This window comes from Myotis nattereri, assembly GCF_964212035.1.
Source record: "Myotis nattereri genome assembly, chromosome: 3".
In the NCBI taxonomy this organism is placed as follows: domain Eukaryota; kingdom Metazoa; phylum Chordata; class Mammalia; order Chiroptera; family Vespertilionidae; genus Myotis; species Myotis nattereri.
The window spans coordinates 200132515-200157948 of NC_138077.1; the positions used below are offsets into that span (position 1 = coordinate 200132515).

At 54.3% G+C, this 25434-nt stretch overlaps 1 protein-coding gene across 1 annotated transcript in view; it reads right to left on the bottom strand.

Annotated features, from left to right (window-relative positions):
* Positions 1-23599, bottom strand: part of RPS6KA1 (ribosomal protein S6 kinase A1) — a gene marked incomplete at its 5' end in the record, with an annotated part of 39856 nt that extends 16257 nt beyond the window's left edge. Inside the window, 11 exons of the mRNA XM_081087205.1 lie at positions 471-559; positions 875-945; positions 1344-1486; positions 1952-1989; positions 2715-2821; positions 4486-4565; positions 4737-4817; positions 6870-6951; positions 7187-7303; positions 16141-16185; positions 23537-23599. Coding sequence (XP_080943331.1) covers positions 471-559; positions 875-945; positions 1344-1486; positions 1952-1989; positions 2715-2821; positions 4486-4565; positions 4737-4817; positions 6870-6951; positions 7187-7303; positions 16141-16185; positions 23537-23599 — 916 coding nt within the window. The remainder of the gene's footprint in view (positions 1-470; positions 560-874; positions 946-1343; positions 1487-1951; positions 1990-2714; positions 2822-4485; positions 4566-4736; positions 4818-6869; positions 6952-7186; positions 7304-16140; positions 16186-23536) is intronic.
* Positions 23600-25434: the final 1835 nt, after the last annotated feature.

The following is a 25434-nucleotide window of genomic DNA, read 5'->3' on the forward strand; positions in this document are numbered from 1 at the left end:
AGAGCTTGAGATCATCCTCAATCGGAAGATGAGGACCTGGGGCACTGGGAGGTGAAGTCAACTACCTTGGTCACATAGCTCATAAATGGCACTCATTTGTTCGCAACAAGTATTTATGGAGGGACCACTGCACACCAGGCAGTGGGGACCTGGCATGGGGCTGGGATTGGGACCTGAGCCTTCTGATGCCTGAGCTCATGTTCTTCCTCTTGTGCCAGCAGCCTTGGCGAGGAGCTGTGTGGGGGCCTCTGTCCTTGTCCCAGGGGGAGTGGGGATGACTCAGTTCCTGCCTTCCCCTACACACAGGTCACCCCGCTGCCCCGAATACCACACATGGAGCCAAAAAGGAGGGTGGCCAGCAGCATTGTCTGCCTACACAAAGGACAACGGTCCCTTTCAGCACCAGATATGGCCCCGTGGCCTAGGCCGCAGCTGTACCCGCTCCCCTCCCCGGGGCTAGGGCTGCTTACCCAGCCGGTTGGCAGGATTCCGCTTGAACAGCGCCCGCAGGAGGCTCTGGGCTTCCGTGCTCAGAAACTGGGGCATGCCTAGCTTCGCCCTGAAACAGCCCCCGGGTCTCATCAGGGCTGAGCCTCACCCCAGAGGCCCCATCTCCCCTCCCACTTTTGTCCAGGTCTAGTTTCCAGCTCAAGCCAGACAAGCCATCCACTAGCTCACCTCCCAGAGGATTCTGGGATTTGCCTCCCACAGGCCCTGGTGGATGAACAAGAGGCCCTGGAAAGCACAATGCTTCACCCAGGGGAGTGTCTTTTTAATGGGGAAATCGGAGGCAGGTTTAGGGTATTATTCTGGCCCCCAAACTGGGGCCAGGCGTGAGGAGACCCTGAGGGGTCAGGAAGGAGCTGGTGCTTACTTCAGAATCAGTGTCATGGTCTCCTTCCGGTCCTTCCCCTGGAAGGGCAGGGAGCCCGTCAGCATCTCAAACTGCAGAAGACAAGGGTCCATTCAGGCTCTGGTCCCCATCTCCCATGCCCCCCACCTCTTTCCACACAAGCCACTCAGCTCCGTTCTCAGGATTCTTGCTGGCTTGCTGGAGGTTCACCTGTGTGTGTCCCTCTCCCCTCTGTCAGCCAAAACACCAGGAGCAGTATTCGGGACCCGAAGTTGGGGAGAGGCCCAGCCCAGCCCGGGCTGGGGCACCCAGGCTGAGGACAAAACAGGAATCCTTCCAAGGAAGGGAACTGCAGCTGGGTGAAGGGCAGGGCCAGTTTGGCTATGAGAGGACAGAAGAGCCTTAAAGACCATCAATCCCCTGACTGTACAGATGAGGAAACTTAGGCCTGAGGCCTGGGTTCGATACTTTACCACGGCCTGGTACTCACCATCAGCACCCCATAGGACCACCAATCTGCACTGTGGGTGTGACCCTGGCGGTTGACAACCTCGGGGGCCATGTACTCCACTGTCCCACAGAAGGAATAGGCCTTCTTCTCATGGTCAATGGCTTCCTTGCTCAGGCCAAAGTCTGTGGCAAGGAGGGCAAGAGGACACATCTTCAGGACACCCCTGCCTTCTTCGCCATCACCCCCTGCACCCCCAACTTCCCTGCCCAGAGGCCTTAGGACATCACTCTCAGGACATTCAAGAATAAGCTGAGGGCCCTGGTCGGGGTGGGTACGGGAGGCAAGTAATTGATGTTTCTCTCTCTCTCTCCTCCTCTCCCTTCTTCTCTCTCTAAAATCAATAAAAATTTATTTTTAAAAAAAGAGTAAGCTAAGTCCCAGAGAGGATGGGAGACTTGCACAATGTTGCACAGTGGGGAGCTACGGTTCAAACCCAGGCCATTCCAAGTCTGGGACCTGGGCTTCTAACCACATCTTAGTGCCTTTGGTCATATAAGAAGAACAGATCCTTAGCACTCAGCCCAAGCCCAGTAAGAGCCCATCCTGCCCTCCCCTGGGACCTGAGGAGGCAGGTGCCCTCCACTCACCGGTGAGTTTGATGTGGCCCTCCTCATCCAGAAGGATGCTGTAATGAAGAGAGAAGAGTCAGGGCCCCTCAGCTGTGGCTCCTTATGGTTCTGATGACACCACGGGGGCTGTCGGGGTTGGCCCAGAGCTGATCCACCCAGATGCATCTGAGGAATGGGTGGGTGGGGCGGGTGCTGGCAGTGCTATGCAGGTGTATTGCCTACCTTCTTTGCTAACCCTTGAAACACTGTGTGAGGTAGGTACTATTATCGCCCCATTTTAACAAAGGGGAGACTAAGGCCTAAGGAGGCTAAGGAACTCCCCATGGTCATAGAACGTGGTGGAGACAAGGTCTGAATGTGGGTCTGACTAACTCTAAAGCCAGAGCTCAGTCCACCTTAGCACCTGCCCCTGGCTCCCAAGTTACCATTCGAGGATATTTAGATGTTAAGGAAAATTCTAGAGAAGCCATATCGAGGAATGACCTTTAATGGTAGCATCTTAGATGTCACACTGGATTAGGAAAAAGACAGGCAACGTACTTTCATGGAGGTGCCTGGCCCTTGGTAACGGCAACACTAGTGATTAGACAGCCCCCCAAGGTAAGCCTGCTGCCACCACCACTCCACTCTACCCACCCATTCACGGAACAGCTCGTGGGACAGGAACTTTCTTGGGGAGAGTCACACCCACGCCCATTGGGGTGGCCCTGTCCTAGGAGAGGCCCCAGGGCCTGCCTCTGCACCCCCAGGGAGGCCAAGGTGAGGCTGGAGCTGCACTCACTTCTCAGGCTTGAGGTCTCTGTAAATGATGCCCAGGCTATGCAGGTGGTCCAGGCCCAAAGCCAGCTCAGCCAGATAAAACTTCACATCCTCCTCCGTGAACATAACCTGCAACAGGAGGGAGGGGATTTCAGCTGGGATCGCCTTTTCTTCAGGAGCTGGGGCAAAGGGCAGTTAGCAGCTTCCTGGTCCTGAGGGTCCACCTTGAGGAGGACCCTTAAGAGACCCCAGTACCATCCACCCTGCTCTTCCTAAAGGGGTTCGAGGTGTGAAATGACTAATATACGTGTCACTCATTGTGGCATTGCTTGGAAATAGCAAAAGGTTGGAAACAGCCCAAGGGTCAAGCAGTAGACGGGAGTGATGCCTCTCCCTGCAGATCAGTGCTGTGCAGCCATAAACTACAAAAAGAAGCTTCCCCGTGTTCTGATACAGATTGGTCTCTCAGATATACTGTCTTGAGTAAAAGCAAGGTATAGAACAGTATCACAGAATAGTTCCTTTTTTTAAAATCCTCGTTGAGGATATGTTTATTGATTTTAGAGAGAAGGGAAAGGGAGAGAGAGAAACATCAATTGGTTGCCTCTCGTATGCATCCTAACCAGGGACCAAACCCACAACCTAGGTATGTACCCTGACTGGGAATCGAACCTGCGACTTTCGGTGTACTGGATGACACTCCAACCAACTGAACCACACCAGCCAGGGCCAGAATAGTACTTTTTATGTAAAAATGTGGAGGTTTGGATTCAGAACATATGTCAGAATGGTGTGTATTTCCAAAGAGACATGGAAAGCTTAAACAAGAAACCAATAAAAATGTTTACTTATTGCCCTAGCTGGTTTGGCTCAGTGGATAGAACATCAGCCTGCGGACTAAAGTGTCCCAGGTTCGATTCCAGCAAAGGGCACATGCCTGGGTTGCAGGCTCGATCCCCACTAGGGGGCGTGCAGGAGGCAGCCATCAATGATTCTCTCTCATCATTGATGTTTCTATCTCTCCATCCCTCTCCCTTCCTCTCTAAAATCAATAAAAATATATTTTAAAAAAACAAAACAAGTTTATCTATGTGGGGTGAAGGGGGCTGGGATGGGCTGAAGATTTCTCAATATTTTTCTTTTCAATCATATAAATGTATCATCTATTCAAACATTAAAATAACATTTAAGGGGAGGCTAGGGGACTGTCTAGGGCGGGGGGATAAAATGGACACATATGTAATACCCTTTGTAATACTTTAAGCAATAAATTTAAAAAAAACAACATTTAAAAAATTAAGTCTGGTTCTCTTCTACAGTTTGAATTGTACTAATGGCCATTTTTATACCTGGCTACAACTGTTTTAGGTCAGTTAAAAATCCTTTTGATTGACACATGGTATGTAACATTACAGTATCTAGCTTCCTGGGTGAATTTGGGCTTCTCCCGTCTCAATGCCCAGCCAAAGGCAGCCCTGGAAGAATGGATGGGGACAGGTGATAGCCACACTGAGCTCCCCAGCATCGCGGTGGCATCAGATCCAAGGCCTGATCCTCCTCAACCCACCAAAATTCTCAGAGGCTTTGAGAGTGTGAACTCTGTCCCAGGATAGGTTCCTGGATCAGAGGCTGCTACAAAGGCCTGGGTAGTCCCAGGTCCAGGCCACAGAGGCCTGGATAGTCCCAGGTCCAGGCCACAGAGGCCTGGGTAGTCCCAGGTCCAGGCCACACAGAGGCTTTGTTGTCCCTCCAGCTCCACCCTGGGCCCCTCTAGTAGTGGGGTGCAAGCTCACCTCTTTGGAGAGCCGTGTGAAGAGGTCCCCACCACGCAGAAAGTCCAGAATAAGATAGAGCTTGCCCTCGGTCTGGAAGGCTGGGGAGAGAGGAAAAGGCCATGGTGGAGCCAGCTGGGCCCGTCTGCTCTGCCCCCCGCGCCCTTGGCCTGCAAGGTGGCAGGTTGGCAATGTACAGGGAAGACAGCAGCCCATAGGCAAGGGCAAAGGCGGGCAGGTAGAGTGGGACTCAGGAAGGTCTGCAGTCTCACCATAGTGCAGCTTCACCACAAATGGGTGGTTCACATCGGCCAGGATGTCTCTCTCCATCTTGGTCCGAACGCGGTCACGCACTGGCCAGAGAAGAAAGGGGGTCATCAAGTCTAGCCACTCCTAGCCCCTGGCAAAGAAGGGCTCTCTTTTCCTCCTGTTCCTCACATTTCATGGCAGTGCCCAGGGCTGGGCCCTTGGTGCCCTGCCCAACACTCTGGCCCCATCTCCAACCATGCTCCATCAGGGCGAGTCAACCCAGCCAGTCTGAGCAACCGTTCCTCTGTGTGCCCTCTGCCTTTGCCCCTAGGGCTCCTCCAGGGTATCTTCACTAGCCCCCTCTCTGCATAAAAATCCCCAATTTCAGTCAGGGGGTTGGTGAGAATAGTCACTTAGGGAGCTACTTATAAAGGCAGATTCCTGGGGCCTCAAATTCAGACTCATGGGTCTGAGCAGACAGCCCCACATACTTTTTATTTTTAAAGACTAAATGTCCCGCCTGGCTGGTGTGGTTCAGTGGTTGAGCATTGACCTATGAACCAGGTCACGGTTCAATTCCTGGTCAGGGCATATGCCCAGGTTGCAGGCTCGATCCCCGGTGTGAGATGTGCAGAAGGCAGCCAATCAATGATTCTCTCTCATCATTGATGTTTCTATCTCTCTCTCCCTCTCTCTTCCTCTCTGAAAGAAATAAAAATATATTTTTTAAAAAGTCCCTAGGCAATTCTGATCAACAGTTTCTTCTTTGACTCATTTTAGGCCTCACCTCCTCCAGGAAGTCTTCCTGAACTTGCCTAGCTGAGTTAGCAGTGCTCTGCTTCCCCCTCAGAGCAACTATCACCCTCTGTTTTAATGTTTTTGTTTCCCTCACCAGACATGACAGGCACCATGCTGGAGTAAACTATTCCAGTCACCATTTCCCAAATACGCCTTACATTTTCAAATTGCCCCTACAATTTAGCTCTGGCTAACAGTTCCTCCTTCCTGGGGTCCCATTCCTTTCCTATTTTCAGTCTGGAGAACTCCCAACTCATCCTGCAAGGCACAGTTCAAATGGCTACTCTTTATGTGAGCCTACCCCCGCCCCCAGGAGGCTGCACACCCCCTTCCCTGAGATCCCCGGTCACAGCAACGAGTGCACCCCACTGCAGGGACTGCTCAGCCTCTCCAGCCCCTTCAAAGCAGGAACCCAGTCTTGTCATCTTTCTCTTCCCATGTAGCCCCCACCATCCCTCCTGGGGAATGACTCCCACCCTAGCAGGCTGGCCTTGGGGCACCAAAGCTACATCATCCCACAGACAGCCCTTCATGAGCCGCAAGACCCGTAATGTCCCCAAGGCTAACACTTCCAAACCCTTTCTCCCCCCATATCCCAGGCCCACTCCATCTGGTCGGTGGCTACATTGGCTCCCAGCTACATTGGCTCCCAGGCTGGTCAAAGAGTCACTGCCCAGCCCAAAGCCCATACCAACTGTCCTCATGCCCTTCCTAAGTCCTGGAATTCTAGCCCTGCCTCAGGCTCCCTCCTGAACCTCTCTGCCATCCATCTCTATGCCACTTCTTTGACTCAGCCTATCCTATCCACTCAGCAGCTTCACACCCTTCTCCACCCGAGAGGTCTACCTCAGACTCTCCTAACACCATGAAGTAACTCTGCTGGCAGAAGGGCTCTGCCCAAGCACCCTGACGCTGATATCTGAAGGCCCCCACCACAGATGCACTGCACACCCCACCTGCCTCCTTCCAGACATTCGCCTTCAGTTATGGTCATTGGCACTTGGTGAGGGGCATGGGGGTGGGGATGCAGTTAACCCCAGAAGTCTTTTCTTTTGAATGGACCCTGTCTTTTCCATAAGGTGTGGTGTGGGGTAAGGAGTGGCTGACCTCCTCCATCGGACGCAAGGCCCTGGAGAGCTGGTCTGTCTCCCTTGATCCTGTGCCCAGCCTGGATAAATAATTTTTATATATTAATTTGAGAGAGAGAGGAAGGGAGGGGGGAGAAACATCGATCAGCTGCTCCACCATTCACGTACCCACTGACTCCTACATGCGCCTTGACCAGGGATGGAACCCGCAACCCTGGCACATCAGGATGATGCTCCAACCGAGCTCCCCGGCCAGGGCCCTCCACTCACCTTTCAGTGTTGCCTTCTTTAGTACTTTCATGGCATACAGGTGTCCACTGTCAGGCCGGGTGATCTTCCGCACCAGGAAGACCTGAGAAGGCAGTTGTGGGAAAAGCAGAGGAGCAGCTGGGGGTGGCCCAGCCCCCATCCTCCAGGTCCCAGGCTGACTTCTCATTTCCCTGAGCCCCATGTTCACCTTTTGCCCTCCCTGGGTCCTAAGGTGACCTCTCGTCCTCCCTCAGACCCATCCACCCTTGCCCTCTGGTCCTCATCCCCACCCCTGACATGACCAGTGCTGCCCTCCCAGGTGTGGGCTCAGGACTCACTTTGCCAAAGGATCCCTGGCCCAGAACCTTGAGCAGCTCGAAATGGGACGGGTCAGCCTTCTCAGAGCCTGCCTTGACGTGGTGAGTGATGGAGATCTCCTTGAGGACGCCCTCATCCTGACGGAGGGATAGAGTTGGTGGGCACGGTGGGCCCCCTCTGGGCAAGCACAGGGCATGGCCCCCTTCCAAGTCCACTCCCAGCAGACAGGGCCCTGCAGGCCCAGAGAGACAACCACCCCGACGAGACCAGCCTCCAGACTCATCGATACCAAAGGGACTTCAAAGGCCAGGGAGGGTCAAACTCTCAAGGTGCAGGTCAGATGAGGCACTGCTCCTACTGCTCCTGATGCTCTGGCCCAAACGGATGCCCAGACATGGCCACGCTGAGCCAATCCCCGGTTCTGGCTGAGGCCCAGAGACCTGCCTCAGGTCCTCCCCTCCCCCTGCCGTAAAGGTTTTGGTTTTGCCACAATAGGAAGTAGGGTTTGTTCTCATTTTGGGTTGGCAGAACTGGGTTTTTGTTCCTAGACAGGATGGATGACAGGATTCCACTGGCCGGAGGGACAAGGCTGAGATACATAGGGACCCACAAGTCATCAGAAACCAACTCAGTAAATGCCCATTTGGGTGGGCAGGAGCTAAGGCCAGAGACTCCATGCCCCACCCTCCCCAAGCTCCTTCATACAAATCTACCAGAAACCCCTCACCAGGCTGCAGTTGTTCTAGGACCCTCTGCCGTCCCTCCAATCTTCCGGTGTCACCCTGGAGCCCTGAAGTGCCCCCTCACTTCCCCAGGAAGCAAGTCTAGGCAGAGTCCAGTCACCCAGCAGGGCCAGGCCTGGGCTAGGAGAGCCCAGCTGAGGCCAAACTGGCTGCCTGGGCACCTGCTCCAAGGGCCTCAGCCAGGACAACTCATCCGGCCACACTCACCGAGTCCCGCCTGGGGCCAGAGCCAGGGCCAGGGGCAGGCAGAGAGGTCTGGCTGATCCTGGGCCGCTGCTTCCTGGGCATCCAGGGGAGCAGGGCCCAGAGCCGCAGACGGGGCGGCTTGGGATCCTGCTCCATCCGCCCAGCAGGGCCAAGGCACCATGGCAGGAGCAGGCAGCCTCCGGGGCTGCCTTGGAGGTGGCCGGGCCCAAGGCGGATGTGCTGGGTGAGGGCGGGGGCTGGGGCTGGGCCTGCGCCGCCAATCACTCAAGGCCTGTGGTTTCCTAGTTCCAGGCCTACACCCTCCACCGCGTTCCCTTCCTCTCTCTCTCCCCCACTGCCTGAGGGCTGCCCTCTGGCCCTCCACCCTATTCTCCCTGTGGGCCTACATGCCAACCCAATTGCTGAGGAGCAGATAGGTACCCAACAGGCAGAGACAGGCATAGAACCAGATAAAGAAGGACACCCAACCAGCAGAGGCAGGCACCCAACATGCAGAGGCAGATAAAGAGCGACACCCAGCAGGCAGAGACCGGCACCCAACAGGTAAAGATGAATGAATGTGGGCATCCAACAGGCAGAGACCAGAGGGCACACATGCCCAGCAGGCAGGGATGGACAGGCAGAAGTAGGAAGAACACATATCCAACAGGCAGAGGCAGGAGGGGACTCACACCTAACAGACAGAGGTGGACAGACTCATACCTAACAGGCGGAGGTGGTCAGAGATTCACACTAACAGGTGGAAGCAGGTGGGGACTCATCCAAGAGGCAAAGATGGACGGGGACATGAACCCAACAGGCAGAGACAGATGGGGACCCAATAGGCAGAGACAGATGGGGACGTACAGCCAACAGGTGGAGACAGATGGGGACACGTACTCAACAGGCAGAAACAGAAGAGGACCTGATCCAACAGACATCTAACACGTGACCTGTGCCCAACAGGTAAAGCCAGGCCCTCACCAAGCAGTGACAGAGACAGGAGCCCAACAACAGAGGCAAGTGGGCAGCAGACAGACAGCCAGTCAGGGAGGCCCAAGTAGACAGACAGGTACCCAGGGCAGACACACAGGCAGCAAAGACAGCCAGGCACTCAGAACATCAGACCCTGGACTGAAAAGGCAGAGCTCTGGTTCTTGCTGGTCTGCCTGTGGGAGAGGATGTCACCTGCAAACCCCCAGCACTTGGGAGGACAGCCCGGTATTTGTGGCAGACCCATCTCTGAGGCCCTCCACGCTGAGGGGGACCAGGACTAAGACGGTGGGCTGAGAGGAGCATCTGAGTGCCATCTGATGACTTTGGTTCTGATCCAAATATCCCAAAAGCTGTTGTGCCCATTTAGGAACAGGAAACGGGCGTCCAGAGGACAGTGACTCACCCAGGCTCAGAGTGAAGTGGTGGCAGAACCAAGTCCTTCCCCTGGTTATTGCTGCGCCTGCGGTTGGCAGGCCCCGAGTGCCAGGAAAGGGTGGGTAGGTAAGCCACCCAGAGCCATGTCCTCTCATCCAAGCCCGCCCCTCCCTCAGTCCTAGGGTCAGTCCGGGAACTTCCCATTCCAGGTCTTGACCCCCAGAGGCCAGCCCCATGGTCACGGTGCACTGAACAGTCACAAAAAGCCGCAAGCTAATCAGGTCCGCCAATAGCCCTGGGTGGGACAGGCAGAGCCACACAGCAAACCCTGCCCACCCCACCCTGAGCCTCCACGCCTGTCTGTGACTGAGAACACTCCCTGAAGGCAGAGGCAGTCACCCGGAAACCCCAGGGGACAGAGCTACCCCCAAGCCCATTCCTTGCCCAGAGCTATGGTGACAGACACTGCTGGAGGCAGGCCAACCCTCTGCTCACCTTTCTGGGACAGGAGAGTGAGTCTCTCTCAACTCTGGAGAAATCTGCCGGGGTCTGCATGGTGGGGCTCACGCTGGTAGCCATAGGGCCCCATTACTCCCCTTACTTCTGCTTTTTCAGCCTTCCTAGCTCAGAAGGCAGGGTCCCTGACCCCCTCCTTCTCACTTCCCCCTCTGCAGGGAGGAGGGACAGAAGATGGGTCAGTCTCCCTTGCTGAGGAGGGAACGCTGTAGACCCCAAGCCCATGACTATGGGGAGAGGGGGCAGGGACACACCCCTACTTGTCTCCTCTAATCCTAAGGAGGGGAGACTGGAACACAGTCAGAGTCACAGGTGATAAGACACCGACACAGTGGGCATCTAGGACACAAACATTCCTTGAGAGAATGAGGGGCAGAAGTCAGCAAGCCACGGGCTCTAACTGCCCCAGCCTACAGCACAGACACCTTCCCCCACAGTGACCATTCCATGGCTAGGCCCACCCAAAACGACAGCCCACAGCGCAGGCACCACCATACTCAGCCCGGCCCTGAAGAGCCTGACAGTCCAGGGCCCTGGGATGATGGGCAAGGGGGCCGAAGGCCCTGGCAAGGACCCACAGAGGTCTGAGACAAGGAGCAGGTAGCCTGGGGCAGGGGTTGACCAGCCCAGCCCCCTTCCACGTGACCCTGCCACATCACTCACCCCAGTACACCCACAGGAACTGACACACACACACAAATACACACAGGCCAATGATCGGAAACCATTTCCACAGACATCCCCTATGTGGAAACACCCCCACGTACACACCGACTTCCCCTTCCAGTCCTCACAGGGCCTCCAATAAAGCAATCTGATGATGCCTGCTGGGCTTGTGAAAGATACCTCCTAGAGCAGTGGTTCTCAACATTCCGGCCCTTTAAATACAGTTCCTCATGTTGTGACCCAGCTATAAAATGATTTTCGTTGCTACTTCATCACTGTAATGTTGCTACTGTTATGAATCGTCATGTACATATCTGATATGCAGGATGGTCTTAGGCGACCCCTGTGAAAGGGTCGTTTGACCGCCAAAGGGGTTGCAACCTGCAGGTTGAGAACCGCTGTCCTAGAGGCTTCTCACTGCACCCAGCTTCTTCAGGCAGTTTAGAGGTTCGGACAGCCCTCAGCCACCCTGACCCCTGAGTCCCTGAGAAGCAAAGGAAGATGATCTGTGGCGAGCAGGGTACAAGAAGGGGCAGCAGGAAGGAAACGGTCTCAGAGTGCCTTTGCTGAAGGCTGTGTGCAGGGCCCGTGAGGCCTCTGGATGGCAGAAGGGGTAGGACAGGCACCAGACCACATCCCTTGGTTCCTGCCCCACTCCCCCCATAGATACTTCCTCTTATTTACTTCCTCCCACAAGGCAGCTGGGAGAGAAGACCAGAGACCCCGCCTGATCCCTGGTCCCTAGGGTCCTCACCCTGGGCCTCCCTCCACCAGCTACAGCCCAAGCCTACCTGCCAACCCCTGGCCCTAATGCATATCAACAGCCCCTTCCCCAGTGGGCAGCATCAGCAGGGCTTCCCAGGCACTGCCCCTCCTGTAGGACAGAGGTCCCCCGACTTGTCTCCCCAGCATGCCTCTGGGCAGGTGAGGAGAGTTCCACAGTTTCCAGGCATCCTTGACGTGGAGCTGGCCTCAGGTACTAACTAGGCCAGGACTGGCATGGAGTGACAATGAGAACTGTGCCTCCAATAATTTACTGGAGTAAGACTGTTCTTTCCTTCGGTCATTGCTGGTGTGGATTCTGCCACGCCCTGCATCTCAGTCTCATTTCAGAGATGAGGAAACTAAACTCAGAAAGTGACTTGGCCAAGGCCACACGGTTAGAAAGGGGGAGAGCTAACTGCAAAATCAAAGCCGACACTCCTCAGCATTTCATCACTGCCCTCTTTGCAAGGCCAGCCGGCGGCCTCCCATGTGGACATCACCCACAGCTCCTGGCGCCCTGCTCCATCCCCATGTCAGGAGCCACACACTAGGAAGCACACAGATTGAGGCAGATGCCGGCCTTGATCTCAGGTAGCTCCAAAAAATAAATACATGATAACAAAACACAACTGCCGGCGACAGAGCTACAGTTAGTGCTGTGGATGCCCAGAGGTGGTGACTATCTGCGTAGGGCAGTGACGGCGAACCTATGACACGCGTGTCAGAGGTGACACGCGGACTCATTTTTTTTTTTGGTTGATTTTTCTTTGTTAAATGGCATTTAAATATATGAAATAAATATCAAAAATATAAGTCTTTGTTTTACTATGGTTGCAAATATCAAAAAATTTCTATATGTGACACGGCACCAGAGTTAAGTTAGGGTTTTTCAAAATGCTGACACGCCGAGCTCCAAAGGTTCGCCATCACTGGCCTAGGGTGAGGTCTGAAAACCTTCCAGAGAGAGGGCAGTCCAGCAGGACCCTGAGGAGGAACAGGAGTTGGCCAGACAGAAAGGAGGAAAAAAAGGCACATCATGTAGAGCAGTGGTTCTCAACCTTCTGGCCCTTTAAATACAGTTCCTCATGTGGTAACCCAACCATAAACTTATTTTCGTTGCTACTTCATAACTGTAATGTTGCTACTGTTATGAATTGTAATGTACATATCTGATATGCAGGATGGTCTTAGGCGACCCCTGTGAAAGGGTCGGTCGGCCGCCAAAGGGGTCGCGACCCACAGGTTGAGAACCGCTAATGTAGAGAGCCGGGTGAAAAGAGGCTTGAGGCCAGGAGTGCAGGGAGGGAAGTTAAGAACTGCTCACTCACTAGCTGAGCGCTCCCAGGCAAACTCTCTCTCTAGCTGAGCCTCAGTTTCCTCCTCTGTAAAACAGAAGTTAAAACGAGATGTTGTTTCTAGAAGCAAAATGGGCCACAGAGGCAGAGGAACACAGTCAACAGAACTTGTCCCTGGCATCGTGGACAGTCTTCCTGCTGCAGTGTCTCCTCTGGGCAGGTAGAAGGGACAGAGCCCCGCCACAGGGTCCCAGGTGCTGGGAGGGTGGGCTACCTGCCCTGGCCAATCTAAGGGAAGTTTTCCCCAACACCTGAGGCTCCCCAGGCTCCCCGAAGTCCACAGTCACATCCTGCCTGAGCTCCAGCCAGGGGCGCCAGAGGATCCGGAGGGATCAGGGTTTCATAAACAGGAAGAGAGGAGGGGAGGGGGGAGATGCTCAGCTCTCAAAATAGACCACAGGCACTTCAAAGGGGTCCAGCTCCGGAGATAGCCAGGGGAGGGGGCCTGGGGTGCCCAGTCTACCCCCAGGAAGGAAGGGAGGGTGAATGGAACCCCAGTGTGCCTGAGGACACCAGGTGCACCCTGGGTACTGAAAAGATCCAGGGAGCTCTCACCCTAGATTTTTGTCTACACTATGGCTGCTAAACCCCAAATCTCCCTTTCTGCTCAAAACTAATAAAATAAAACAAGTATTGAACACCAACATTGTGCCTCACACTTTGTTAGATTTTTTTTAACATATACACATCCCCTGCCCTCCTCTGGATAGCCTTGTCCAGGAAAAGCATCTGGGCCTCAGAGGAGCAAACCCCTCACCCAAGGTTATGAGGCAAACAGGAAAGAGGGACAGGATTCTGAACTCAGAATGCCTGACTCCCAAGTCCCCCTCCCACCTCTTCTCCAGGTGGAAGACCCAGTTTTCTCTCCAAGTGCCCAAATCCTGCCTTTTGAGGCCCAGCCAAATGCCAGCTCTATAGGGAAGATGGCCTGGTCCTCTACAGCCCACCCAGTGTTTCTTCCTCTGCCCTCCCTGGCAGTGATTGTCCATCTGGTCCACACTCAGTCCTAAGCTCAGATGCCACTGACATGCTCACATCACCCTGCCGCTGAGAAAATGTGGGCACTGGGAGGTGGTGCACTGCTTTGACCATTATGGGGCCTGGCACAGAATGGAAGTCCTGCATGCCTACGATCGTGTTCTTCCCCATCACAGTGCCCATCACATAGCTTTCCTGTCTCCACCTGCCCCCCTGAGAGCTCCCTGAGGGTGAGGATGTTGATTTCATTTTGGGTTTCCCCAGGGGCACAGGCAGGGTGCCCTGAAAGTCTGATGAAGCAAATGATACACCAGCTCTTTGCCAGCTCATTCCACTACACAAAATGATGAGGTCCTGAACACAGACTGAGCGCCCCCTGGTGTTTGAGCCCAGAAGTGGGCACTGGGGATACTGTGACGTTCTGGGGCAACAGAGAAGATGGATGAGGAGGTTGCTAGGAATAATGGAAGTTGGGGGTCATGGGGGACCCAATGTTCTTCCTCTACAGCACTGAGTGTTCCCTGCGCTGGGAGGAGTGTGGTCAAGCAAGATCTGACTACATTGCCCACCACCTATGTGACCTTGGGCCTCAATTTTCTCATCTGTAAAATGGGAATAATAACAATATCTACCGCCAGGGCTGTTGTTAAAACTAAAGGGAACGTTCCCAGTGTGGTGCCAGGTGTGTATTAAGCTCTTTCTCTTCCTTTAAGTGGCATTCGAGGCTCTCCCCACCCTCTCCATCTCCAGCCTCATCATCCCACCCCAGAATTTTCTTCTCTAGAGCAGGAGTCATAGGCTTGGGATTAAATGTAGGTTACTTGACTGGGTAAGCTTCTGTCCTCTCCCTTCCAGCCACTCTAGCTCTTGGGATAAGAAGCTGTACTTACCACCAACATCCCCAAAGCTGCAACCCCAGAATCTTAGCTCCAAGATATGTACATCCAGGTTCTTCCCTGGGCAGCTACTTCGTGGGAGGAGATTGTGCAGACATGGGGCTGAGCAAACCAAGGGGCCCAGTCCACACCACCTGCCTGGCTTCTGGTGGCCCAAGGTTGCCATAGTAACCACCAGAAGAGGAGGCAAGAGCCTATTTCTCTCGCCCAGCCCTACCTCAAGCAGCTCAGCAACCTTATCTTAGGAGGCTGAGTCAAGACAAACATGGAGACCAGCCCTGGGTGTGTCTCAAAGGTCGAGCCTATGGCAGGTCTGGTGCCCAGGCAGACCCAGGCTGGAGGGTGTGGCCACTAGTAAGAAGTGGAGCTGAGCAAGGCCTTGGGGCATTCATACTGCTGGTGCTGAAGTCACTGTGTACCAGGTAGTTACTATCTCATGTTCTTCACATCACACCTATGGGTAGGCACTGTTATCCCCAGTTTACAATGAGGAAATTAAGACTCAGAAGGGAGAAGAAGAGCCCTGGCCAGGGTGGCTCAGTTGATTGAGCGCTATCCCATGCACCAAAGCGTCACCAGTTCGATTCCTGGTCAGAGCACATGCCCAGGTTGTGGGATCGATCCTCAGAGGGGGGCATGCAGGAAGCAGCCGATCAATATTTCTCTCTCTCCCTTTCCCTCCCTCTCTCTCTAAAATAAGTAAAAACATTAAGGAAAAGGGGCACTCGGCTGCATTGGCTTAGTGGTTGAGCGTTGTCCTATGAACCAGGAGGTTACGGTTTGATTCCCAGTCAGGATATATGCCTGGGTTTTGGACTCAATCCCCAGTGTGGGGCATACAGGAGGCAGCCAGTCAGTGATTCTCTCTGATCATTGATGTTTCTATATATATATCTCTCTCTCCCTTCCTCTTTAAAATCAATAATATATATATAAAAAGGGGGAGAACAGCTCTGTGACCCCTCACAGTTGGGTATGGGAGGACCCAGGGGAAGCAGAGACAGCAGGGGTGAGGGAACAGCCTCATGCTGGGAGTTGGGAGCCCTGAGAAATGGTCTGTGTGCCCATTTCTCTAGCATCACATGCCCAGATGATTCCAGGCCCTTGTCAGGCCCACCTGACGTGAGCCTCTCCCCACACCCCTTCAGCCCTCTCCTCACAGTCAGCCCAGGTGCCAAGAGTAAATAAACTAAGGAAGTGCCCTAGCCTGGGTGATGGGTAGCCAGAGTTCTAGCATGGATTCTGCTCTGGCCCTGTCTGGGCCACTGTCCTCTCACATAAGAAACAGGAAGGTTGGAGCAACTGATCTCCATGCACAGGGTTGCCTCGGGGATTAACTGGGACCAGAGAAGAAAGGCTGAGCTGGGAAAGAGGGGAGAGGCCAGGACTCTCACACCCAGGTGGGATGCGGGCAGGCCTCCCTCCCTCCTCCTCCATGGCCAGGCACACAGTGCCGCCCTCACAGAACTTGGCCCAGGATGCTAGCCCTGGCCCTCACCTTGGATGACTGAAGGCCAGCTTCTTCCCCAGGTGCCTGTCCATTCTGGAAAAGAGAAGAGAGATTACGGAACATTGTCAGGGTTTATCAGCGTGGGACAGAGCAAAGATAGACCCATGGGTCCCCCCATCCTTGGCTGTTTCAAATAGCTAGGGAGGACTTGGAGGTGGGGCAGGAGTTCTGAATGGGTCTCCCAACTCCACTTGCACAGCGAGAGCACAGGTGCCAAGCCCTCCTGCAACAGCCTCTCACCATTCAGGTAGTACATTTCTCGAAACTCCCTCCCTCAACTCTCTGCCTGGCCAACATCTATCTTTGAAGGCCCAGATTAAATGTCATCTCCTCCCAATGCCAGTTCTGCCAAAGACAAACTATAACTTTGTACCAATTGCAAACAGCCTTGGTTTCCTGATCTGTAATATGGGGGTAGTTATAGCCACTTCCCAGAGGTGCTGCAAGGGTAGAAATAGACAAAGTCTGGGAAATATCCAGCCCAGAGACAGTGGCTACCGTGGCCTTGCCCCCTCTGAGACCCCTATCCTGCCAGGCAGAACCACTACTGGCTCACTCTGCCCCCGCATTCCTTCATTGTACCACTTGTCACATTGCAAAAACTATTTTTAAAAAAATATTGTTATTGATTTCAAAGAGGAAGGGAGAGGGAGAAAGAGATAGACACATCAGTGATGACAGAGAATCATCGATCGGCTGCCTCCTGCATGCCCCCCACTGGGGATGGGGCCCACAACCCAGGCATGTGCCCTGACGGGGAATCGAAGCATGGCCTCATGGTTCAGAGGTTGATGCTCAACTACTGAGCCACACCAGCTGGGCTGCAAAGACTATTTACACACAGGCCTGCCCTTCCGAATAAATGGGAGTGCCAGGAGGGCAGCGATTAGGGCTCCGTGCTAACAGCTGCTCTCTTCCAAGCCCCTCCCACATGTCAGGCACTGGGCTCAGTGCCTCACACCTGTGGCATCATTAAATCCTCATGACCTGGGAGGGAAGCCCTAGCCCCATTTGGCAGAGGAAAAAATTGAGGCCAAGGGGCCTAGGAACGACACCTAAGGTCACACACCTGGTAAGTGGGGATTCAAATTCTGGTCTCTGACACCCAGGAGATGCTCAAAAGAGGTCTATTAAAGAACAGCCCACATCCCAGGCAGGGAACTTCCTGCAGAGGGGTGGACACTGGAGTCAATCTTGAGCAGTCCTGCCTGCTTTTTCCAGTCCCCAGACTTCACACTCAGGTGGGCAGTCACCCTAGGGCAAGCATGTCCAACTCGTGGCCAACAGGCTGCATGCCTCGTTTATTTAAATAAATGAGTTTGACATGTTTGCCAGGCCTAGAGTATACCAAACCCAGCCCAGTCCTGTGATACAAGGCGATTACTTTTATCTGGAACTTGGGGAGCTGAATGGAGCTGTCCCCACTCTTCCTTGCACAGCAAGAGTGTGGTGAGGCAGACAGAGGCTCCTAATAGCTAGGAAGACCCAGCCGAGGGCAGGTCAGGACTTTGGAGCCAGTGGCTGGGTCCACAGGGCAGCTGTGGCTTTGCTTGGCAGCAGCAGGCACAGCTGTGTTCTGCCCATTACATAATCTCCCTGCCCCTGAAACAGCTTCCCTCCGCCGCTTCCAGGACATCCTGCCCCCTGAGCCCCTTTAATGCCCCTAATCCTCCCCAGGGCCAGTGTTCTGCAGGCCCCTCCACACGCACATACACATACACGCTGTCATCTCTCAGCCGCCTGGGGAGAAGGGCCAGGTTGATCAGGGCCCAAGGGGAGGAGGCAGGATGCATCTGTAGCTTGAGCTCCACTTCACCCAACAGTCTAGACCAGGGATGGGCAAACTTTTTTTTTTTTAAATATATTTTATTGATTTTTTACAGAGAGGAAGGGAGAGAGAGATAGAGAGTTAGAAACATCGATCAGCCGCCTCCTGCACATCTCCTACTGGGGATGTGCCCGCAACCCAGCTACATGCCCTTGACCGGAATCGAACCTGGGACCTTTCAGTCTGCAGGCCGACGCTCTATCCACTGAGCCAAACCGGTTTCGGCGGGATGGGCAAACTTTTTGACTTGAGGGCCACAATGGGTTCTTAAACTGGACCGGAGGGCCGGAACAAAAGCATGGATGGAATGTTTGTGTGAACTAATATAAATTCAAAGTAAACATCATTACATAAAAGGGTGCGGTCTTTTTTTTTTTTTTTTTAGTTTTATTCATTTCAAATCCGGCCCGCAGGCCGTAGTTTGCCCACGGCTGATCTAGACTCTTGATAGAATTCCCACAGATGTCTCAACAGCCTACACACAGCTCCTTGCCCAACCTTCCCCCATTCAAACCTTCAACCTTCGTAAAACTCAGCTGTGATCATTGCACTTGAGCCATTAATTTCCTCGGTCACTCACTCACTACTTACTGAGAACCAGCTATGTATCAGGCCCCAAACCCTTCCATGTCTTCCCACTGCCTGCAGAATACAGTCCCAGCTCCCTGGCACAGCTTTCGAAGCTATCATTTCCAACTACCCAACACAAGTGATTAAGAACATGGGTTCAGGCCTGGCCAGCGTGGCTCAGTGGTTGAGTGTCGACCTATGAACCAGGAGGTCACGGTTCGATTCCCAGTCAGGGCACATGCCTGGGTTGTGGGCTCGATCCCCAGTGTGGGGCATGCAGGAGGCAGCCAATCAATGATTCTCTCTCATCATTGATGTTTCTCCCTCTTTCTTCCTCTCTGAAATCAACAAAAATATATTAAAAAAAAATAAAAAAGTACATGGGCGCTGGAACCTAACCTTGTGGGTTCAAATTCTGTATTCTGTACCACCTACATCACCCTGAGGTTACTTCATTTCCTAGGGCTTCAGGCCTCATCTGTGAAATGGGGACAAGAGTAATGTGCCACATCGGGTGGCTGTAAGAAGCAAACAAAATAGTCTATAAATATCTATCCCTGGCAGGCATGGACTGGGTCCATAAACAATAGTCATCATTATTCTGAAGCTAAACTGAACGACCTGAAACCCTGGACCGGCCAGCTTATTTCATGCTGCTGAGCATTTGCATGATGGCTCACTTCTTCTACCAAGAAAACCTTTCCTGCCTTGTCACTCTGGCTAATTCCCAGGCTTCTCCCAGGACTCACTTCAAATGCCATCTCTTCTGTCCACACAGCCTCGAGTGCTTTCCTCACTCCTCTGCATCCCACAGCACTGAGGAAGTTGCAGGTTCAACTCAGGAAGGAGCCCTGGCTTGTCTGTCACCATATCCTTGACACCCAGCTCAAGATGCAGCACGTAGTACGTCAGATCAAAGCTCAACCCAGCAAAGAGAGCAGGGAGCCCAGAATAGGCTCTATCACTCCCATTTTCCAGACAAGGCTCAGGGAGTGAAGGGACCCACTGAGGTCCCTCGGTTAGCAGGCAACGGACATGGGGCCATAACCCAAAGTCCCCTCCCTCATTTGGAGGAGGCAGTGGGTGTACCCAGAGGTGTGGGCTTACTGAGCAGTGACCTGGGTGCTTCAGGGGACCCACAGGCCCTGTGTGGCTGCCTCCAGTCCCAGGGTCTCTGGCCTGGGTGCATCCTCATAGAACCCCACATCTGTAAGAGCTGATACATAAAGTCTCTAGAAGGAAATGGCAGCCCTGGAGAAAAGACTAGGAGTACAAAAAAGACCACAGGTGAGCTTCCCCCTCAGAGCCAGGGTCCACACAGGGAAGACAGGGTTCATTTGTCCTGACCTGACTGCTGCATGGATGGCAGAAAGAACACAGCTCGGCAGCCACAAAGATACAGCTGCTAATCCTAGCTCTGCCAGCCACTCACTCCAACCTTGGGTCTGTCACATCATTTCTCTGGGCCTCCGTTCCTTCATCTATACCACGAAAGCAGGTCTGTCTTATACACAGCTACATCCTGTTGCTTGGAATAGTACTTGTCACATGATAAGTGCTCAATAAATATTTGCTGAATGAATGAATGAATGAATGAATGGAAGGGGACAATGATGCTGACCTTGCAGAATACTGAATGAAGGACCTTGTCTAAAAGCTCTGGTACAGCTGCCCTGGCCAGGTGGCTAAGTTGGTTTAGGAGCATCGTCCTGTACATGAAAAGGTTGCGGGTTTGATTCCCGGTCAGGGCACATACCTAGGTTGTAGGTTCAGTCCCTGGTTGGGATGCATATGGGGTGGGGAAGGGGCGAGGGCAGCCAATTGATGTTTCTCTCTCACAATGATGTTTCTTTCTCTCTCTCTCAAATCAATAAACATATATTCTTGCCCTAGCCGGTTTGGCTCAGTGGATAGAGTGTCGGCCTGCAGACTGAAGGGTCCTGGGTTCGAACCCGGTGAAGGGCACATGCCTGGGTTGCGGGCTCAATCCCCAGTGTGGGCCGTGCAGGAGGCAGCTGATTAATGATTCTCTCTCATAATTGATGTTTCTATCTCTCTCTCCCTCTCCCTCTCTGAAATTAATAAAAATGTATTTTAAAAATAAAAATAAAAACATATTCTGGGGTGAAGATTTTTTTAAAAAGTCTGATACAGGAAGGACCCTTCAGCTTCTTAAGAGGATGGAGATCCACCCTCCTCCCTCTTTCTCAAAGAGCACTGTTCATGGGGACAGTTGCCCAGGGCCCCCAACCATTGTACCCCTTCCCAAGAAGTCAGAGATAGGCTCTAACAGGCAATCTTCCTTCCCACTCAAGCAGCTCTGTTTTGGGAAGAAGGGCCCAGGGCAGCGTCTGGAGAAGCCAGGCAGCAGATGGACAAAGACAGCACGTGCCCCGCAGGCAGGAAGCAGCCCCAGGAGCTGGGTTCAGAGCCCAGCATTGGCAGCTCTGCCCGATGCTGGAGGCTGGGGGCCAGGTGCCAGGGCTGGCTGGCACAATCCATCCTCGGCAAAGGCTGGACAGGGGCTTTTCAGGATGAGGAGCGTCTGCCAACATCCGGAGCCTCTCTCGGAGTACCTTCCACCTGGGCCAGTTTGATCCCAACCCTTCCCCATCCTTGAGCCTCCCCACACTTGGGAGACCTGGGTTCCAGTACTAACTCTGACATTAATTCATAGGCCAGTTCTTTCTGAGTTCAGTTGTCTCAAATGAAAATGGGGGTGATATTCCCGACCTTGAGAAGTTGTTATGAGAGTTATTTAAATATGAGAATTAATTATGAAGCAGGGTGGGCGGCACACAGTAAAGCTCTGTAGATGGCAGGGCTGGGCCTGGGGACAAGGTTACTTCTTTCAGCAAAGTCAGGGAAGGCCCAGGCAGAATCCTCCCCGCACTTCCAAGGAGTTTGCTCCACCTGGGCCACACCCTGAGCCAGGCCCTGCCTCCCAGCAGCCCATTTTTCAGCAGCGTCATTGGGAGGGCAGGGCAGTCCAGATCCCAGGCCTCTACCAAATGCCCCCACCAGGCCCTTGTCTATCTCCTGCCCGGCCTGGAGCCAGAGGCAGTGCCTATACCTGCAGGTCAGACTGCTGTATCGCTTACATGTCACCTGGGCTAAGAACAGGGAGGCCCTGTTCTCCGGTGAGAACAGCCCAACCCATGCCCTGGCTGCCCCATGGCTCCTGTTACCCAAACAATAACATCCATTTGCCTGGCACCTCCATGGAGCGGGGGAGGGGGAGAATGGGCAGCAGTACCCAGGGCTCTGCACCCAGGAAGCAGAAGCAAAAACCCAGCCCTGGCCACTGAAGAAACAGGAGGCCCAGAGAGGCTAAGGACTGACTAAGGGTCACACAGCATTTCCAAGGTAAAGCTCCTGGAGAAATCATTTCCCCGCCCCCCACCCACTTCCTGCCCCAATCCCAGGAACTAAGCCAGTTTTCTCCTTTCACAGAGTTCACATGCAGTAGTACTCAAAACTGAGTTGAGTTTCCTATTAAAAACCTGGCCCCCTGATTAAGCTGGCCCCTGCCCCAGGATTCCCTAAGGGAAGCAGGAAGTTTGTGCCCTGGACTGGGAATCAGGCTCCTAGGTGTCCGCCCTCCCTATCTCCAAGGTAAGTCCTCGGGTTAAGTTCCTCCCTGGCCTCTCCCAATCTACCACCTCTAGAGAGGCCGAGGTTACAGGGGGGTGGAATCCACCTCAGAGCGCCCTCCCCAGACCCTAGTGACCCAGACCTGGGGTAGGGGGGAAGGAGTAATAGGGGATGCAGAGGGCAGTGTAAGGTGAGTCAGCGAGAGAGAACTTCCAAGAGCATGCAGGGCCTGTAAAAACCCTGTGGCAGGGATCCCAGAGCAATTTACTCCAAATTGCGCCTTCAGGTTGCTTACCTAATCCTGCCTCACCCACCCTCCAACAGCCAGTGTCAGCCATGACCATCCCTTTAAAGGGGCAGCACACCTTGGATGCTAGGGACCAAGGGTTCTCACTCTGATCTCAACCTGTGACCCTGAGAGACAAGGCCCTTGGTGGCTGCCTCAGGTAAGAGAGGGCTGGGAAGGGAACGTAGGCAGGTCGTCTCACCCTCCCTTCACATCCCCCCCATCTCCTTCCGAAAGCGAGTATCACCAGCCTCCCAACTTGAGGCTGCAGAGAAAATTTTCTTGACCTGTTGGTTCAGGGGCTTGACCTTGACCCTGGGGTCAAAGGACACAGGAAGAGCTGGCCTCCTGCATGCTTAGGGCCTGGCACCACAGAATCCTCAGAGCAGGGCAGGAGCTGCTTCTGGGAGAGGCTAGGCTGGCAGAGGCCAAACTCTCCACGGGCCCAGGGGCCCTGCCCATGGGAGGGGGCACCAGAGGGCAGCAGGCACCAAGGTCCTCCCCTCTCCAGGAATAATCTTCACAAGGTCGAAGAGCTTTTTCCACTCTCTTCTCCACAATCTGGGGCAGGGGACGCGGGTGTCCTCTGGCCCTAGCCTCAGGGCAAAGAAAACCAAGAGTTTCAGACCAGCGGTGTCACCTCACATCCCATAACTGCCAAGGGCCAAGGGGGACAATCCTGCTAGGGTCCGCAGCGGAGAAGCGGGGAGGGGGAGGGCGCTGGGAGACGTCAAGGAGAAGTGGGGGGCGGAGGGGGCCATGATCCTTGTCTCATAGAATCCCAGACATCAGGCACCCGGCCCTGCCCGTCTGCGCTAATGGAGGAAGCCCCGACAGCTCCCGGCATGGGTCCTAGGTGTGCGGTGCGAGGGAGGCCAGGGCTCAGCGCCCCACCGGATCCCCTCTCCGGCGCTTGGCGGAACTGTCCTTCTCTTGCACACACCCGAGGCAGAGGGGGGTGGAGCCGAAGAAGGGGCAAGGGATCGCAGGGCACTCGCGCCCTCGCGGGCACCCGCCACACTGCAGAGGCGCCGCGAGCTGCCCCGCCTCTGCGGGGACCCGGGATCGTCGGCCGCCGGCGCCGGTTCCCCACCCGGCTCACTCACCTCCGGGTCCAGCGGCACCAGCTCCATGAGCGGCCAGGGCTCCTTGAGCTGAGCGAGCGGCATCGCGCCGCCGCCGGGCCGCTCGCGCTCCTCCGGCGGCCCTGGCCACGCCGCCTCCGGGGTCCGGGGTCCCCGACTCTGAGCCCCTGCGCCCCCGCCCGAGACCCTCGCGCTCCGGCAGGGCCGTCCGCGCCGCCGCCGCCGCGGCACTCGCACTTCGGCTCCCTCCGTCACCCGGCGCCGCCGCGTCCATTGGCTACCTGCGCGAGGGGCGGGGCCAAAGAAGCCCCGCCCCCGCGGGCGGCATTCCCGGCGCGGACCCCCGCCCCGGCCGTGCGGGCGCGCTGGCCCCGCCTCCACTGCGAGCCCCTGCCTGGCGCTCCGCTCCGCCTGGAAGAAGCCTTCTGGCTCCTCCCTCCCAAACCTGGTCCCACCCCCCTAACCCCCACAAGCCTCCCTCCCGCACTCGCTCTGGCCCCGCCAGGTCCACGGCTGTCTCCCCGACTCACCTTGTTCAGAATCTCTAGATGTTACTTCGCCTTACAGGGGGATTCCCTCCTGTTTCCCACCCCCACCGCTCCCCACGCACACGCACACAGAAAGCCCGGGGCCTGACCCTGGCAGAAGCTGGAAAGGAGCCTGGGCCCAAGTCCCATGAGCACCCCCACCCCCCTCAGGAGGCCCTAGGGATACCCCCTCCGGAAGTCAACATTGGATCCCCTGGGGATCTCAGCGATCCAACTCCAGGTAAGTTCCAACACCATCACCACCATCAGAACCCACAGTGCCCCAGAGTGATTTCTCAATACACATTTTTCGCAACCTGTACTGGAGCGGGGAGGGGCTCATTTCAAGCCCAGTCTCCCCAGAATCTCTCCAGCTGTAGGCCCACATCTGGGCTGGTTTGAAGTCGCTCCCCTCTGAGGACACGGACCAGGCTTCCAAGATGGACCTGGACCGACACTTGGGCTGCACTTGGAGTAAAAGGCCAGGGAGGATTCCCCCTGGCGAGATTCAGCCTCCACCTAAAGAAGTGTGAGGGGTCCAGGTGTGGTGAGAATTACTCACATGCGGGCTAGTGGAGGGATGAGCTTGCAAGTTCATAGGTCGGGGAAGAATGGCCATTTACTTGCAAAACTGTTCTTAGGAGGGGGGGATGGAAAAGATTGTTTATCAAAAGCTTCTGTGGCCCTGGTTGGTGTGGCTCAGTTGGTTGGGCATCCATCATCCTGTACACCAAAAGGTTTCAGGTTCAATTCAGATCAGGGCACATGCCTGGGTTGCCAGTAGCCAATTGATGTTTTGCTCTCACACTGATGTTTCTCTCTCTCTCTTCTTCTCCCCATCACTCTCTCCCTCACTCTCTAAAAATCAACTTAAAAAATCTTTTTTAAAAAGCCTTCTGGAAAAAAAAAAGCTTTCTATGAACTAGCCTCCACCAAAGTGTGATTTCCTTGAATCCTCTCCACCACCTAGTCGACAGCCTCAGAAAAGATGGAATGACTTGCCCGAAGTTACACAGCAAGCCAAGAACAGAGTAAGATTTTCAAAAATCAAAGTGGATGAGAATTTCTCCTAAATCCAGAGCTCTCCTTATTCCTTGTTCCCAGGGTAGCATCTCAGCTGTTGAAGTGAATTGAGTTTTTAGCAAAAAAGCTTTAGGAACCCAACAAATCTGGATTTGAATCCCAGGTCTGCTACCTCCTTAACATTGGGAAACTTGTTTTATGTCTCTAAATCTGTTTCCTTATCTGTAAAAGGGAAATTATAATCCCAAACGTTCAGGAATATGCTAAGGGCTAAATTCATTTTAATTCAATAAAGATTAATAGCTACATATTACATGCCAGGCCCTCTTCCTGAGCATGTATTGTAAATCAGGCCCACTTCTAGATGCT